General features: G+C 41.5%; 1 protein-coding gene across 3 annotated transcripts in view; it reads left to right on the top strand.

Annotated features, from left to right (window-relative positions):
- The window catches only part of SRGAP2 (SLIT-ROBO Rho GTPase activating protein 2), a 257088-nt gene that overhangs the window by 121252 nt on the left and 116665 nt on the right, over positions 1-19171 (top strand). For 2 of the 3 annotated variants that reach the window (XM_063113341.1, XM_063113342.1), the window contains exon 1: positions 11938-11952. Coding sequence is in view for 1 of the 3 variants with exons in the window: in XM_063113343.1 (XP_062969413.1) it covers positions 11790-11952 (163 nt within the window). In the remaining 2 variants the exon portion in view is untranslated. Of the gene's footprint in view, positions 1-11789; positions 11953-19171 lie in introns of those variants that run through there. The other variant, XM_063113343.1, reaches the window with a different exon arrangement.

The following is a 19171-nucleotide window of genomic DNA, read 5'->3' as shown; positions in this document are numbered from 1 at the left end:
CAATAGGGGAATTTCTCGTCCCTCTGCTAAGATACATGCCAGTTTGCCATCCTGAGAAAGGATGGTTGCAGGAGTAGGTCCTGGCTTATGATACCACACTTTATCTGCTAACACTATTGGATCTATAGGTTCTATATGTAACAGGGGAACTCATAATTGGCCATAATGATAATACAAATGTGCCCTTTGGAATAGAGTGCTCATCTGTTCCAGGCCATGTCATACCTTTACTTGAGGAGGCCAGGTACTCGTCACCCAAGATGAAACTTGCAAGCCTTCCTCTAATCCTTTTCCCCAAGTCCCTATTAAACCTACTCAGTGTATATGGGGGGCTTTTATTCTCCAAGGCCATTCCCATTGTACTATCTGTCCCTATTGCAAACAGGTTGGGGCCGGTAAGAGAATATTTCCATTCTTGCCATTTCCTGGCTTCAAAAGCTTATCTTTAGTAGTGATTTGCAGCTGTATAGGTGCTGCAGCCCTATGCAACAGCTTCCACTGGACAGGGTCCACCCTTGTGGGGTCTCTCATTTAAAATTCTGTTGGCCATAATCGCCATGCTTACTCCTTCAAGGATGGGGGTTGGTCAGATAGCCTTAGTACCTTTTTCTTCTTAAATTTAATTTTATTTTGTCAATATACAATGTGGTTGATTATTGTGGCCTAATAATGAAACCTCACTCCCTCCTCCCTCTCCCCCCTCCCTCCCAATAACCTCATATCTGTTCGCTTGTTGTATCAACTTCAAGGAATTGTAATTGTTGTGCCTTCTCCCCGCCGCCAGCTTATTTGTGTATTTATTTATTTATTTTTAGCTCCCACAAATAAGTGAGAACTTGAGATATTTCTCTTTCTGTGCCTGACTCATTTCACTTAATGTAATTCTCTCTAGGTCCATCCATGTTGCTGCAAATGGCAGTATTTCATTCTTTTTTATAGCAGAGTAGTATTCTATTGTGTAGATATACCACATTTTCCATATCCACTCATCTAATGATGGACATTTGGGCTGGTTCCAACTGTTAGCTATTGTAAAGAGTGCTGCAATGAACATTGGGGAACCGGTATACCTTCTACTTAATGATTTCCGTTCCTCTGGGTATATTCCCAGCGGTGGGATAGCTGGGTCATATGGTAGATCTATCTGCAATTGTTTGAGGAACCTCCATACCATTTTCCATAGAGGCTGCACCATTTTGCAGTCCCACCAACAATGTATGAGAGTTCCTTATTCTCTGCAGACTTGTCAGCATTTATCATTCACAGTCTTTTGGATATTAGCCATCCTAAATGGGGTGAGATGGTATCGCAGTGTGGTTTTGATTTGCATTTCCAGAATGCTGAGTGATGTTGAGCATTTTTTGATGTATCTGTTGGCCATTTATATGTCTTCCTTTGAGAAATGCCTATTTAGCTCTTTTGCCCATTTTTTAATTGGGTTACTTGTTTTTTTGTTGTAAAGTTGTTTCAGTTCCTTGTATATTCTGGATATTAATCCTTTGTCAGATGTATATTTTGCAGATATTTTCTTCCACTCTGTTGGTTGTCCTTTAATTCTGTTAATTGTTTCTTTTGCTGTGCAGAAGCTTTTTAGTTTGATATAATCCCATTTGTTTATTTTTCCTTTGGTTGCCTGGGCTTTTGGGGCCGTATTCATGAAGTCTGTGCCCAGTCCTACTTCCTGAAGTGTTTCTCCTATGTTTTCTTTAAGAAGTTTTATTGTTTCAGGGTGTATATTTAAATCCTTAATCCATTTTGAGTTGATTTTAGTATATGGTGAGAGGAATGGGTCTAGTTTCATTCTCCTGCATATGGATATCCAGTTTTCCTGACACCATTTGCTGAAGAGTCAGTCTCTTTCCCAGTGTATAGGCTTGGTGCCTTTGTCAAAGATCAGATAGCTGTAGGTGTGTGGGTTGATTTCTGGATTCTCTATTCTATTCCATTGATCAGTGTGTCTTTTTAATGCCAGTACCATGCTGTTTCGGTTATTATTGCTTTGTAGTATAGTTTAACGTCAGTTAGTGTTATGGCTCCAGATTTATTTTTTTTGCCCAGAATTGCTTTGGCTATGCATGGTCTTTTGTTATTCCATATAAATGTCTGGATAGTTCTTTCCATTTTGGAGAAAAATGTCATTGGAATTTTGATGGGGATTGCATTGAATTTGTATATCACTTTGGGTAGTATGGACATTTTCACAGTGTTGATTCTTCCAACCCAAGAGCATGGGATATCTTTCCATCTTCTCGTATCCTCTCTAATTTCTCTCAGCAGTGGTTTGTAGTTCTCATTATAGAGATTTTTCACATCCTTTGTTAACTCAATTCCTAAGTATTTTATTTTTTTGGTGGCTATTGTAAATGGGCAGCTTTCTTGAGTTCTCGTTCTGCATGTTCACTATTGGAAAATAGAAATGCTACTGATTTTTGTGTGTTGATGTTGTATCCTGCTACTGTGCTAAAGTCATTTATCACCTCCAAGAGTTTTTTTTTGTAGAGGCTTTAGGCTGTTGGATATATAGGATCATGCAAACAGGAACAGTTTGACTTCATCTTTTCCAATCTGGATGCCCTTTATTTCCTTCTCTTCTCTGATTGCTCTGGCTAGTACTTCCAACACTATGCTGAATAGGAGTGGTGAGAGTGGGCATCCTTGTCTAGTACCTGTTCTTAAAGGAAAAGCTTTCAGCTTTTCCCCATTCAGGTTGATATTGGCAGTGGGTTTATCATATATGGCTTTAATTATGTTGAGATACTTTCCATCTGTACCTAACTTGTAGAGAGTCTTTATCATGAATGAGTGCTGAATTTTATCAAATGCTTTTTCAGCATCTACAGAAATGATCATATGGTCCTTGTGTTTGATTTTGTTGATATGGTGTATCACATTTATTGATTTTCATGTGTTGAACCAACCCTGCATCCCTAGGATGAATCCCACTTGATCATGGTGTATAATTTTGCATATGTGTTGCTGTTTTCTGTTAGCTATTATTTTATTGAGGATTTTTGTGTCTATATTCATCAAGGATATTGGCCTGTAGTTTTCTTTTTTAGTTGTATCTTTACCTAGTTTTGGTATCAGGGTGATGTTTGCTTCATAGAATGAGTTTGGGAGATTTGCGTCTGTTTCAATCTTTTGGAATAGTTTGTAGAGAATTGGTGTCAATTCTTCCTTGAGTGTTTGGTAGAATTCTGCTGTGAATCCATCTGGTCCTGGGCTTTTCTTTGTTGGGAGCCTTCTGATAACAGCTTCATGCTCTTTTATTATTATTGGTCTGTTCAGATTTTCTACATCTTCTTTGCTCAGTTTTGGTAGTTTGTGTGTGTCCAGAAATTTATCCATTTCCTCCAGATTTTCAAATTTGTTGGCATATAGTTGTTTATAGTAATCTCAAATGATTCCTTGTGTTTCAGATGAATCAGTTATAATATCGCCTTTTTCATTTCTAATTTTTGTTACTTGAATTTTCTCTCTTCTTTTTTTTGTTAGCCATGCTAATGGTTTGTCAATTTTATTTATCTTTTCAAAAAACCAACTTTTTGATTCATTGATCTTTTGTATTGTTTTTTGGGTTTCAATTTCATTCAGTTCTGCTCTGATCTTAATGATTTCTTTCTGTCTGCTAACTTTAGGTTTGGATTATTCTTGTTTTTCTAGTTCTTTAAGGTGAAGTGTTAGGTTGTTCACTTGCCATCTTTCCATTCTTCTGAGGTGAGCATTTAATGCAATAAATTTCCCGCTTAGTACTGCTTTTGCAGTATCCCACAGGTTTTGGTATGATGTATCATTGTTTTCATTAGGTTCAATAAATTTTTTGATTTCCTGTTTGATTTCTTCTTGGACCCATATGTCATTAAGTAGAATGCTGTTTAATTTCCATGTTTTTGTATAGTTTCCAGAATTTCGTTTGTTATTGATTTCTAATTTTAATCCCTTGTGGTCTGAAAAAATACATAGGATAATTCCAATTTTTTTGAATTTGTTGAGACTTGATTTGTGACCTAATATGTGATCTATCCTGGAGAATGTTCCATGTGCTGATGAGAAGAATGAATATTCTGAGGTTGTTGGATGGAATGTTCTGTATATATCTGCCAAGTCTAACTGGTCCAGAGTGTTGTTTAGATCTTGTGTTTCTCTGCTGATTCTTTGCCTAGGTGATCTGTCCAGTATTAACAGTGGGGTGTTCAGGTCCCCTGCTATTATGGTATTAGTGTCTATTTCCTTCTTTAGGTCTAATAGAGTTTGCTTTATAAATGTGGCTGCTCTGATATTGGGTGTGTATATATTTATGATATGTCTTCTTGATGGATCAGTCCTTTTATCATTATGTAGTGGTTATCTCTTTTTATGGTTTTTAGTTTAAAGTCTATTTTATCAGATATAAGAATGGCTACTCCAGCTCATTTTTCATTTCTGTTATGCATGGTAAGTCTTTTTCCATCCTCTCACTCTTCGTCTATGTGATTCTTTATAGGTGAGGTGGATCTTTTGAAAGCAGCATATAGTTGGGTCCTCCTTTTTAATCCAGTTAGCGAGTCTGAGTCTTTTGATTGGGGAATTTAATCCTTTTACATTAAGAGTTGTTATTGAAAAGTGTTGATTTACTCCTAGCATTTTATTGATTTTTGTTTGGATGTCTTAAGTGTCTTTCATTCCTTTCTTTTGATTTACTGTTTGTCTTCTGTATTTGTTGGTTCCTTGGGTTGTAGATAAACTTTTATTTTCTCTTCATTGTTGGCATTTTTATTTTACTAGTGGGTTTTGATTTTTCTTGAGTTATTATGGCAGTGGTAGTTATTTTTCAGGTACCAAACCCAGTACTCCCTTGAGAATTTCTTGTAAGGGTGGTCGTGTGGTAGTGAACTCCCGCAGTTTTTGTTTGTCTGAGAAATACACTATATGCCCTTCATTTCAGAAGGATAGCCTTGCACGTTAGAGTATTCTTGGTTGGCAATCTCTGTCTTTTAGTATTTTGAGTATATCATCCCAATCCTTTGTGACTTTCAGCGTTTGTGATGAAAAGTCTGATGTTAGTCTGATTGGGGCTTCCTTATAGGTGATTTGACGCTTCTCTCTTGCAGCTTTTAAGATTCTCTCTTTGTCTCTGAGTTGTGCCAATTTGACTATAACATGTCTTGGAGAAGACCTTTTTGGGTTGAATACAGGAGGGATCTTTGAGCTTCCTGAATCTGCAGATCTGTGTCTTTTCCTATACCTGGGAAGTTTTCTGCCACTATTTTGTTGAATGTGTTTTCATTGCAATCTCCTTTTTCCTCCCCTTTTGGAATATCCGTGACTCAGATATTTGAATGCTTAAGGTTGTCTGATATCTCTCTTAGATTTTCTTCAATGTTTTAAATTCTTTTTTCTTTTTTTTTTTTTTTTTGTCTGCCTGTGTTATTTCAGACAGCCCATCTTCAAGGTCAGAAGTTCTCTCTTCTGCTTCTGCAAGCCTGCTGGTTAAACTCTCTGTTGTGTTTTTTATTTCATTGAATGAATTCTTCAGCTCAGCAAGCTCTGCTACATTCTTTTTCAGGGCATTGATTTCCTTGTACATTTCTTCTTTTGGGTCCTGTATACATTTCCTCATGTTATCTACCTGAGTTTTCTTGTATCTCATTTAGTTTCCTTAGAATTATCACTTGAAATTCCTTGTCAGACACTTCATGGCTTCTTCTTCTATGGGATCTAGAGCTTGAGAATTATTACTGTTTGGTGGTGTACTTTCTTGATTTTTCATATTTCTGGTATCTTTCCTTTGATGTTTAGTCATTGTGGTGAGGGATTTCATGGTCCACTGGTTCGACACTATTGTCTGGCTGCGATGCTACTGGGGCTGCCAATTTGGCACAGCTGCCTCAGTGTCTGTTTGGTCACCCACTGGTGCCTTGGGCGCGTGGTTGCCTTGGGTCTTGGGCCTTTCTAGGGAGGTGCCTCTCATCGGCATGCACTCAGCCAGGCTGAAGATGGAGTCCGGCAGCAACGAGGCCTACCTGCTCGGTTGTGTGCTGGCACTGCAGTGCACGTGGTCTCCATTGATCTTGGGCCTCTCCGTCGGGCCACCTCAGGCTGTCCTCTTGGAGATGACCCAAGGGCTGATGTTCACCACACACTCCAACAGATACAGCTGCTGTGGGTACCTTGTCTAAACCCCAAACAGATTTTGACAGTGAGGATAGGAGGCTGGCTGAGGACACATCATTCTGTTAAGTTTCCAAAGGGGGAATGTCAACCCAAAGACATTCTCATAAGGTGTCTGTGCCATTTCTTGGCTTCCGGCATATTTCCCATCCTCCCTAAGGAGCTCCCAGTACCTGCAAGTCACAGGCAACAGAGGCCAGAAAGGAGCCACCTGGCCAGTCAGAGCAGAGGACACAGCCCTTTGTCCCTTTTAAAAAGGCCATTGTATCGTTAAATCATTCCCACCACCTGGGGATGATATGACACATGTAACTTCCACTGAATGGACAACTGGGTGGCCCACCTCTGAACCCCATGTCTGGTAAAATGGGTTCCATTATCATTCTCTATAACTATAGGCCGGCCATACATAGCAGTAAGGCTATTCAGTGCCTTCAAAGTGTTTACCTGGTCTGGGGCCTTACAAGGCCATACAAACAAAAGACCAGTAGCCATATCAATAGCTGTGAAGATGTATCTGAAATTTTCCAACCTTGGCAGTGGTCTGCCAATGTCCACCTGCCATCAAGTCAGGGGCACCCTTCCTCGAGTTATTTGCCCATATGTATGGGGCACCCACTGGGGGTGTGGACTCTCTTGAGCACATACTGGACAAGCCCGACAGGCATTCGCTACATCTTCTCATTTTATAGGCAGGGCCCATCTTTGAGCCACCATCCACATGGTTTTATTGCCAGCATGCTGCATTCGTCAGTGTAACCACTGGGCTACATTGGCAGCTGGGGCTCTCTCCAGCAATCTTACCTTAGCCATGGCTTTGGCTTCATCGTTTCCTGGACTGGCTAAGGGGGAGTGTCTTGTGACATGGAAAAGAGTTACTTTTTTCCTCATGCCCCAATTCCCATAACTCTTGCCACATGGCTTGTCCCCACAGGGTATATTGGCCTACCATCCACCATTGATACTTCCAAGTAGAAATCCAAAGGGTTAAACCTTTGTACACAGCCCAGCTGTCAGTACAGATGGTTAATGGCCCAGGCTCATTCTTGAACGCAGCGCCTTAGACCGCTCGGCCATCCTGACACCCAGGCTCATTCTTTATCACCGTTCATACTGCTCTCACTTCAGCCCATTGACTGCTTTGCCCTGTACCATTTTCATACCACATGGTATCTGTTAAGGGCTGGACAGCAACCACTGTCCATGATGATGAAGGTCCCATGCTAGAGCCATCTGTATACCAAGCTTGCTCTGTGATAGGTCCCTGTCCCTCATGGAAAGGTGTAGCCTCCACCTCCATGGTTAAGAGTTGTGTCAAAGTTTCCTTCAGAACCTCTACTGGGCCTAACACAGTTTGCAACCCTTTTGACAGAGGACTCATTGACACAGTGCTCCTTTGTTCTATATATGCTCCCCATTTAGACAGAGTGGGAGTCTGAGCTACACCTGTTTTAGGGTTGGTTGCCCACATGTGCAGTCAACCTATTATGGGGTATGTCATCCTTACTAGGATTTTGGCAGTTCCTGTGATAGCTTCCATGGCTATGAAGGCAGAATACATAGCTGCTAACTGCTTTTCTATTAGGGTGTAGTGCACTTCACCACCTTTCAGAGCTGACACCAGAATCCTACAGGTGTGTGAAATCAGTCTTGTCTCTGCCACGAACCCCATCCTAACCCCTCCTGGGTTATATGTATGTCTAACTCAAATGGCTTAGTGGGGTCGGCCACTTGTAAAGCTTGTACTTGCTGTATTGCCCTTTTCATAGCCTGATAAGCTTGTTTTACTTCCTCAGTGCAATCCCAGAGGACTCCTTTCCTTGTCAATGCATGTAGTGTGTGTGTGCCATTTAGGCCATATGGGGTACAAAAGCTCTCTAATACCCCCAAAGTCCCAAATATGTCTGTAGCTGAGCTACTGTTGTGGGTTGAGGGTATGCCTGTATCTTATCTATAATAGCTTCTGGGATGACCCTCATCTCACCCAACCAGACCACTCCCAGGAATTTGACTGACAGCCCAGGTCCTTGCACTTTGGCTGTGTTCACAGCCCACCCACATTGTTCCAAATGACTTAGCAGCAGTGGAGCTGCCTAGGTGAAATCTGCAAGGGAATCAGAGGTTAGTAACACACCATCAATATAGTGAAATGTTGTAACCGTGCTGGGCCTACTCCACTTGGCTAGGTCCCCAGCCACCAAACCATGACAGATGGTTGGGCTATGCAGATAACCTTGGGGCAAGACTTGAAAAGTCCACTGTCTTCCTTCCCACGTGAAAGCGAACTGATCTTGGCTATCAGCCGAGATTGGAATGGAGAAAAAGCATTTGCAAGGTCCAGTACATAATGATAAGTCACCAGTTGAGTTGTCAGCTGATCCACCAAGTTGTGAACTGAAGGCACAGCTGCATGCAAAGGAGGCACTACTTTGTTCAGTTTTTGATAATCAACAGTCGTTCTCCAGGTACCATCAGGCTTTTTCACTGGCCATACTCGAGCATTAAATGGGTGAATAATGCCAACTTTCTCTAATTCCAATGTAGTGGCACTTATCTCTGCATGTCCTCCTGGTAGGTGATACTGCTTTACATTACCTGTCTTGGCTTGGGTAACACCTGTGGGTCATGTTTAGCATATCCTCATATGTTTTTTTTTTTTTTTTTTTTTGTCCTTTTCGTGACCGGCACTCAGCCAGTGAGTGCACTGGTCAGTTCTATATAGGATCCGAACCCGCGGTGGGAGCGTCGCGGGGCTCCCAGCGCCGCACTCTACCAAGTGCGCCACAGGCTCGGCCCTAGCATATCCTCATAACACAGGCTTTACTGTCCATATTTGCAGCCAAAACTCTCCACCTGTTGTTTGCAGGTGCAAACCGTAAAGTACATCCATACCCAAGATGTATTCAGCTGTAGGAGATATATGTACAGTATTTACATGAGGAGGTAATCTTCCTATGCCCAGTGCCAATGACACAGCTTTGACCTCAGTAGTATGTCCTCCATAGCCATCTATACAAACTGTGGCCCCTGGAATCTTATCTGAACTGCCATATATCAGTCTGCACCTGTATCCACCAATGCCAAAATACGCTGCACATTTGTCCTCGACCAATATATTGCCAATTCAACATGAGGCCTCCAGTCCTCACCTGCCCCCAAAAGACGAGTACTTTGGCCTGCTCCCTAATCAGAATGGAACATTTAATCTGCCTCCTTGAGGGCAACCAGATAGTCCTTTAAATCCACTGAGCATACCTTGCTACCTGTTTCCCGACATTTGGTGAAGCACTGTTCAGGGCGCAATTGCTGCCACAAGGCAAACAGAACTGCATTTGGCTGCTGGCCAGTTTTCTTTTTGTCAACCCCTGCTGCAAGCAAGTCAAGCCACATCTGCTTGGTCTTGCTTGGTCCCTTTGGGATAAAATCCCAAGTACTTCTTGGGGGTTTGGTCTTCGGACCCCTTTTGCTTGTCCGCTATCCTCTACTTCACCCAAGCCAGCTATCATGGTTGTTACCTCATATATAGGACGACCAATGTATGGGGCCAGTATGGCCATCAGTGACCCAAAGTACATTGATGGGGCATTTTGCTGCACTATATCTCTCATGCTGCCTGTAAAGTTTTCATCATCCGGGCCACGAGTGTTCACATTAAACATGGACTGCCACATCCCCCGCTCTCAAATGATTTGGACCAGTTCAGCATACATTTGCCATTTACTAACAACTTGGGCAGTTCTCCAGCATTTGCCCACATGGTTTGGGCAGCTGCATTCACACAGTCCATCAAGGAGTGATTACCTCATCTGGGTGCATATCTGTGGCTGTTCTGTAGCCGCTGTCTCAGGGATAGGTGCATGGTGATGGAGGTCAACTTCACCTCCTCACCAGAGCACATTACACTATCCACCCCTAGGTCCCATAACCACAACAGCCAAGCAGCAAGGGTCTCCCCATGTTTCTGCCTGAACTGTCTCCCCAAGTCAACCAGTTCAACCTGGGTATATGGGACATAGGTAGTGAAGTAGGTCACCTGTAGATCACCCACCGGTTGTCTGTCCGGTCCCATAGGCTGCTCGTACCTCAATTTCTCGTGCACAACAGGTCGTGCCTGGAGATACACAGTTTCACCCAACTCACAATTGGGTTGGTTGTCTTCCCTGGTGTGAGGGGCAGGGGTGGCCAGTCGCTGCACATTGTCCTCCAGGACATTTATCCATGCTTCCAACGACACAGCTTTCTGCCTTGAATCTGCTAGTAGCTGCACATCATCTGCCAACAGCTCTGCTTTCTGCTTCAGCTCTCTATCAGTTTGCAGCAGAGTGAGCAAAAGCCAGGCTCCGGTCAGCAGAAAAGTAGCCATCAGGCACCACATGCTCAAGGATAGCCAAATTTCCAACCCCTCCCGGTTTTGCATTATAGTACCTGGCCTATGCTGCCTTGTAGTTCAGTGTGCAGCAACCAAGTCCCGGTGAGCAGGAAGGTGGCCATAGGGCACAGCATACTCAGAAATAGCCATATTTCCTCCTTCTTCCAAGGGCTTTTAGCTCCTGTACCTGCTCAGAGTCCTGTCGCAGGCTACGCCAAATGTGGCTTAATCCTACCCAACTATGCCAATCTGTCTGGCCACGACAAGGGCTACTACGAGGCCTGGAATTCTCACAGCGCCAATTGTCTAGCTCTTTTAATCCTGTTCATGATGCCAATTGTAAAGCTAGGCAACCATGCTAGTTGTCACAGCTCTTTTACCTCCAGTAATCCTGCACTGACTGGGCCAGACTTGAGCTAGGGCTGGGTCTGGAGCTCCCAGACCCCTCAAGCCCATTCACAGACTGGGTCACAAACTGTTCACATGCCAGGCTGGGTCACTAGACCCCTCCGTGCCAGTCTGGGTCACCAGACCCCTTCACGCAGGTTTATGAACTAGGTAACTGGCCCCACGGTCCTTGGAAAAAATATGGCCATGCAGCGTGGGCGTCTGAGGCAGTAAAACACCAGCCAAAGTGGCACCACTGTACAGGCACACCTTCTCCACCCACACACACAGTGTTTACTGAACGACCCTGAACTGGCTCTGAGGCAAGGGGAGCCTAAGCAAATTGTTCCATTTTCCCAACACTAAGGTTATGGACTTTGGAATCAGACAGCCTAGACCTGTTCAAGTCAGACAATGCAGAACTGTTGTTCTAATCTCTGACTCCCTTTTAGCTGTGTGACTCTTTCTTACTAGCTGTGGGCAAGTGACAACTTCTCTGAGCTTCAGTTTTCTAATCAGTGAAATGGGTAGAATGGTGGTTCTTTTCTTATAATGAAATGATGGAGCTTAGATCAGATAATACATATAAAGCATTTACCAAGTTCCTAGAACATAGTAGGTGCTCAATAGACAATCCTGCTTTTCCTCCTCCTCTTTGCCTCTCCCGCCGCTATCTCTCTCCTTGTTATTCTCACTTTCTTCTTTTTTCTTCACTGAGTTTTTAGGAAAGGAGAAAACTAGAGAGTCAGGCTTCAAGAATGATATGCTTATTTCTGGTTTGGCTTTGATTGCTATGATTTTGTGACATGGATTGTAGTTGTAGATGTTGGCCCTGGCTGCATACCAACATTGATTTTTTTTTTTTCTTGCTGTTTTTTTACAGGAAAGATCAGAATGTTCTCTCTCCAGTCAACTGCTGGAATCTTCTCTTAAACCAGGTGAAAAGGGAGAGCAGGGACCACACCACCCTGAGTGACATCTACCTGAATAATATCATTCCTCGATTCGTCCAAGTCAGCGAAGACTCAGGAAGACTCTTTAAAAAGGTATATAGATATTCTTAGTTCCAGAGTTTCTTGTGTGGAACAATGACACAATCTTGTAAATAAAGAGGAAGGATATCTTATTGGCCCACTTAAAAGGGTTTCCACTGGGCATCCCCTACTATGTATTCATGGAGAAAAAATATTTGAATTGGCATTCTTTTCTTTCTCTCTGAACTGAATTAATAGTAGCCCTGGGAAAGTAACTATTTACAAGGTACAACCTCAGGACTGGCATCATAATTCATAATGTGCATTTATTAATTATAACTGTTTTGGGAGATTTCCTTTAAGTGATTTGCAAAGCTGTTGAGATGCAGGGACCTTCAGGGTCATTTCATGTTTTCCTCTTCTAGTTCATTTAGCAAATTCATGTATATTTATGTCTTGGATTTAGTTCTCTTTCCAGGTTCTCATCTTGGCCAAGGTGAACTCATGGATTTGGTTATTCTTATCATGACATATCTTTGTCTTTGGGTCTCTGAATGCTTTCTGAAACTGAATTGTTATCATAATTCCTTGGATGTTGGTTGAGTAATATGACCAAGGAAAAAACTCAAAATAATTACTATCTAAAGGAATTTCTGCCAAATTCACCTTATCTGTCAATGGTAGATGTTGGGAAAATAAGGCTCCCCTCACCTCAGGGACAGTTGGGGGTGGTTCAGTAAACAAATTGTGTCTGTGTGTGCGTGGGTGGAATTGGTGTGCATGCGTGGTGCCGCAGTTTGGCTGGCAGCTGCCTCGGGCAGATGCCTCTTCACGCAGCCATGCTTTCCAACCTACAGCTTTCAAGGACCTGTTTACCGGTTACCTAGCTCATAGAACTGCATATGAGGGGTTTGATGACCCAGCCTGGCATGTGAGGGGTCTGGGGACCCAGCCTGGTGTGTGAAGGGTTTGTGACCCAGTCTGGACAACAGGCTTGAGGGGTCTGTGAGCTGCAGACCCAGCCCTAGCTTGACAATTGGCCCAGTTGGCAAAATTATGGGAAGGTAAAAGGACTTTGCAATTGGTGTAGTCGGCAGGATTCCGACATTAGCCTAGCTTTACAGGGGAACTAGCCTGTTGGAAACCCAGAAACCTCTTTTCGAAGCTTTCTCAACTTGAGCTCTCAGTGGAATCATTGATTCATGAGGTTTGGTTACAATGGTGGCAAAGGCCCTAACCAATGTACATGATATACCATGTCTAACATTCAAGCTCTGACATCCACAGAAGACTTTTCAGAAGGCAAATAATCGTCCTACAAGTTATAGTAGGAAGAGGATATATAGGGCTATTTAGAATTCATTGATTTTTAGCTGGCAAAATCTAGCATGAAGATTTGAGGCTGGGAGAGAAAGGACTCTGGTAAACAGGATTGTGGTCAATAAAGCTATAGCTCGTAGTCAGTTTTCCAATTCTTAACATTAGGAAGTTTTCAAGATTTCAGTAGGTGTAGAATTTGTACCCAGTTTCTTCTGATTTTACCAGCCTTATAAAAGTACTGAGTTAGGGCTAGCTGGTTAGCTCAATTGGTTAGACCATGGTGTTACAACACCTAGGTCAAGGATTCAGACCCCATACCAGTCAGCTGACCAAAAAAAACAAGTATTGATTTAGAATCTTCTGTCTACATAATTGTATCCATGAAGGTGCTTTCCCTGTGTCTTAGACACAGTATATTGAGGTACAATCATCTGACAAAGAGAAGAAAGAAAGGAAAGATAACTCCTCCCAGAGCTCACTGGCTATTTTTAGTGGCCTGGCTGTGCTGTGATTGGGGCCACACTGCGTTCAGGAATTTTCATCATCTCCTCCATGGTTTCCAGCATCTGCTCAAGCTTGCTTGTCATTGATATGAATTATTCTGTAATACTTGGTGATATATGTATGTGTGACTAAAATTAAAACTTATTTAGATGAAACTTTGACAATAATTGGGTACCACCTCAGCTCTTCTTTGTGATCTTGACAGCCACTGAGACTATTTCAAGAAGGAAAGTGGTTGATTAGTAGTTTCTTCCTCCATTTTCTTCACTCACCTGAGAAAATAGCTTTGTGAGAGATAGACTAGACTCCACCCAATCTCTCAGCTCCCTTTTCTCCCAGCCTTCGAATGTGAGAGAAGAACCAGGATGAAAGTCTATAGCCTTTCCAGATCTCAGAGATGTTTATACTGAAGGCAGCCAGATATCAAAGCTATGATATCATGTTCCTGGCTCCTGAGGTGCCCCATTCACGTTTCACCCAAAGGCCTAAGTGCATGGCACATATACAAGGCATGGGGCATATGGCTTCCAGAAGGAAAATCCACCCGTAAATGATATTCCTACCCATGGTCTCAGAGGTGACCTTTTTAAGCTGAGAATTCCTATGCTGGGGTGTAAGGAAGAATTTCTTACTTCTCACAAGACTATATATGTTACATTTCATTGAAGAAAAGCACACATCTCAGAAGTTGACAGCTAAATGCATTTTCACAAATTGAATACACCTGTGTAACCGGCTCCCAGATCAAGAAACAGAGCCCCAGAAGCCTTCCTCATGCTTCCTTCTAGTCACATCCCTCTCCAAACCCCAAAAGATAACTCCCAAAGACAACAACTGTCCTGACTTTTAAGAGCAGAGATTAGTTTTGCTTGGTTTCAAACTTTATAGAAGTAGAATCATACAGTGTCTGGTTTCTCTCATTCAGCATTATGTTTGTAAGATTTATCCATACTGTTGTGTATAGTTTCAGATCATAAGAACTTTTGATCTTTTTAACTTTGGATCAATTAAATTATGAGAGTACTTCAAAGAGTTCATGGAAAAATTTGTATTATCTCTCAGTTCTATTTTTCCATGAACTTTTCAAAGTACCTTCATATAGTTGATTAGAAATATACATATGATTGTTGAATGGCAATGTTTACTATCCCTCAGGGAGAATAATCTCTGTTCTCTCTTCCTTGGGGTCCCAATGTAGGCAGAGAACTCTAAGGTAGAAGCCTCCTGGCAGATCATGAGAGAAGATTCATTCTTTTGAGGCTGGATGAGAGTCTCTGCTTTTTAGTAAAGGGCAAAGAAACATTCTCTGTACCCCAATTTTTCAGTCTCTTCGGTTTAGAATGTGTTGCACATAAAGAATTAGAATCCCACTGGCTAAGTTCTAATAATCAGATAAGAAACCTAAGGAATGTGCCTGGCCACCCTTCAGTTACCTGAAGCTTCTTAGGGCTTGCTTCGTGCTAACAGAGCAGAGGCCTTTTCCCTGTGACCCTTTCTCTTGTGCTTAACTCTGATATTATCTCTGAGACCTTGGGCAATTATTTCTTTCTGTGCCTCTGTTCTCTATGTTTAAAAAAATAGGTTGGGCTACGTGATCTCCACGGTGCCTTCTAAATCCAGTATACTACAATCTTGTGATGACAAAACTATCCTACACTAGGGGCTTCCTTCAGGTCGTTGGGTAACCTGTGTTGAGCTGTGATAGGTAAATCGCTATTCCAGAGATAAGGACAAACAAAAGTGGGTGTGGGTGTGGAGAGGGCTATCCTGAGCAATTGAAGACCAAATTTCTTGAGGAATGAAGCATTGTTTTAGATGCGGTTATCTACAATGGCTAGCAACCAGGAGACCTTTTAAACTGGAATCCCAGTGTGTAAAATAGATACATCTTTTGTTTTACCAGTAAATTTGGTTCCAGTGGCAAAAGGAATATCCACATCTCTGGAGACTCGGGCTTTAGAAAAGATAACTTTATTTCTGGTTTGGCTGTGGACACCTGTGCTTTATATGAATTTGAATTTGAATTTGTCACTAGCAAAAGTCACAGGATTTCTTCTTTTTTAAATTATTTTTTTTTGATCTATAAAACTTAATGATTCACTGGCAAAACTTATGATGATAAAAGTAGTTACTATTATTATCCCTATTTTATGAAGGAGGAAACTGAGTCTTAAAGAGATAAAGCAAAAATGAGGCGAGGCTAGTATTTAAATCTAGTCACCTGGCTCTAGAGCCCAACGTTTCCATCCACAAGCTCTACCAGGACTCTCTAGGTATGATGTGCAGGGAAGAGGGTATGTGATTTTCTCACTTACTCTTTTCCATTGAATCCAGGTGCGTATTTCACTTAGTTATAGAATTAACTTAACCTTTTCTTTGGCATGTAACCCTCCAAAGAGTATGGAGGTATTCAACACCCATATTAGATTGTTTCTCCTACCTGGTGTTGTGGCAAGCTGCTGGAAGTTGGGAGTGAAATTGAACAGCACGTTTTTCTCCTCAAGGACAGAATCTCTAGCAAGAGGGAAACAAAGACTGATTAAATGTAAGAACTGGCCAAAAATCTGGCTCACAGTTAATTCAGCTAATTTGGGGAAGCACAGTTAGACCCTCTATGCTACTGAATCCCCAGGGCTGCTCCCTGCTGGCCTTATGGTTTGTGGTTATGTCTGCTGGGACATATTTTACATTTGCATGAAGCTGTGTTGGAGATTCCTTTAGCTAAATATAACATCTGGAGAAAGTAGCCTCCTGTCCACAGTTTAGAAACAGACCCACTTTGTCTGGGACTCCAGGGAAAATTGAGCCTATTTGGTGCTCCTGACATCTCCTTTCATGTAATGAAAGCTCAGCTTGTCTAACCCCTGTTGGAACCAAGGTTTGAGCAAATATTATTGCTGCCACCTTCATTTGTTTAATGCAGTGGCTTCAAAAACGGTGGCCAAACATTGCCAAGCCTCACTCTCAGCTACATGAGGTCTCCGTGAGAAGCATGTGCTAAAGAATCCCACCAAGAACAGAAATAATTTTTCCCACTTGCTCAGTTTAAACTGAAATGAACTTGGGTGTGCTTTTCCACAGGGGAGAGGACAGTCCTATTCTCGCTTCCTCTTTGCACTTCGCTGGAACACACTAGAAGTACTTCTGACTTTCTTTTTAACTCACTCTTTCTAGCTCTTGACAGCTGCTCACACTTAAGCTTGGAAGCTAGTCAGTTCAGACAGTCCTAAGACTCTCCATTGAATCCTTGTTATTACAGTACTCTGGTTAACCATACTCCTGTTTTACCTTTAGTACTTGAAGTTTCTATGGCAGAAACTCAGGTTAAATTGAGAAAGCTGAGTCAGATTCCCTACAGAACTGTAGTTCTCAACTTTGCCTGTGCATGAAAGTTACTTGAAGAATTAAAAAAAATTTTTTGTGACCTTCAATAGCCAAAAATTTCTTAGGATATAAAAAGTGTGAACTATGAAAGAAAAAATATATAGAAATTGGATTTTCACAGGTCTCAGATTTTTGTTCTTGGAAAGGTATTGTTAAGAAAATGAAAGAAAAGCCACAGCCTGGGAGAAAATATTTGCAATATATATACCAGGGTACTTCAAAAAGTTCATGGAAAAATGGAATTAAAAGGTAATATGAATCTTTCCATGAACTTTTTGAAGTACCCTCATATATCTGACAAAGACTTATATCAGAATGTAGAATGAAGAAGTCTTGGAACTCAATAATAAGGCAAACTACTCAATTTTTTTTTTTTTGAAATGAGCAGAAGATTTTAATAGACACCTTACTAATAAAGATATATAAATGGCCAATCAACACATGAAATGATGCTCAATATCATTAATCATCAGGGAAATGCAAATTAAAACTATAAGGAAATATACTTCATGCTCACTAGAATGATTAAAGTTAAAACAACTGACAGTACCAAGTTTTAGTAAGAATGGATGGATCTCTCATATGTTGCCAGGAAGAATGTAAGATGGTACAAACCACTTTAGAAAATAGTTTGGCAGTTTCTTATAAATTTAGATATGTACTTACCATATGACTCAGCAATTCCAGGTATTTCTAGATATTTACCCAAGAGAAATAAAAGCATATGTTCACACAAAGACTTGTACCTGAGTATTCATAATAGCTTTTGTGGTAGGCTGAATAATGCCCCCCCACAAAAGATGTCCCTATCCTAATCTCTGAAACCTGTGAATGTTATTTTATCCATATAAGACTTTGCAGATATGATTGATTCAAGGATCTTGTGATGGGGATATTATGCTTGATTAGCTGCCAGGTGGGCCCTAAATGCAATCACACAAGAGTGAGATTACAGATACAGGAGAGAAAGGCCATGTGATAGAAGCAGAGAGAAGCAGAGTCATAGAAGATGCTATGGCATGACTTTGGAGATGCAAGGAGGGGCTGTGTGCCAGTGAATGAAACTTTAGATGCTGGAAAAGGCAAGGAAGCTGATTCCTCCTGAGAGCCTCCTACACAAAAGTAGCCCTTCTGACACCTTGGTTTTAGCTCAGTGAGATTAGTTTTGGAGTTCGGACCTCCAGAACTATAAGAGAATAAATGTGTGTTGTTTTAAGCCACAATATTTGCAGGAATTTGTTACAGCTGCCATAGGAAACTAATACTTGATTCATAATAACCCAAAATAACTGGAAACAACTCAAATGTCCATCAACAGATTAATGGAAAAACATATTGTGGCATATCAATATATGAATACTACTCAGCCATAAAAGGAAATAAAATGCTGATAGATACAATATAAATGAACTCAAAAAACATGTTGATAAAAGGAAGCCAAGCAATCAGTACATTCTGTAAGATTTCATTTATATGAAATTTTAGAAAAGAATAAATCTAATCTGTAGTGATAGAAAACAGATCAGTGACTTCCTTGGGGCCAGTGTGGGGATGAAGTGTTTACTGCAGAGGGACACAAGGGCATGTATAGGGTAATGAAAATGTTATGTAATCTTGATTATGGCAGTGCGTTTCCAAAACTTTTTATACTGTACACTTAAAATGTGTATATTTTATTGTATGTAAATTATGCCTCAATAAAGTTGACTTAAAAGATAATTAAAAAACAAAACAAACAAAAAAAAAAAACAGCCATGCCAAGACCTCACATAGTCCAACTGAATCAGAGTCTCTGGGATAGGGCCTGGGTGATTCTTGTGTACAGCCAGGATTGAGAACCACTGCTGTAGATATCTGGTTTCCATCTGAGGGAAACTGAAGAGCACAGAGGATATCTAAAGCCCCATGATCCTGTCTGTCTCTGTTTGAGTCATGTTTGCCCCTGCGACAGACAGTGTTAATGCATCTAGGCCAGTTTCTCTAGACAACCCATTGTGGTTTCCTGCTTTGTTTTTGTAGGGTGACAAAGGGTGAATCTTCCTTCACACTGCAAGAAGTGGGGAATGCAAGAAGGGTGCTGAGG

The sequence above is a fragment of the Cynocephalus volans genome, chromosome 11 (genome assembly GCF_027409185.1).
Source record: "Cynocephalus volans isolate mCynVol1 chromosome 11, mCynVol1.pri, whole genome shotgun sequence".
Classification (NCBI taxonomy): Eukaryota; Metazoa; Chordata; class Mammalia; order Dermoptera; family Cynocephalidae; genus Cynocephalus; species Cynocephalus volans.
The sequence above is the reverse complement of the archived record's forward strand: the minus strand, read 5'-3'. Positions and strand labels throughout refer to the sequence as shown.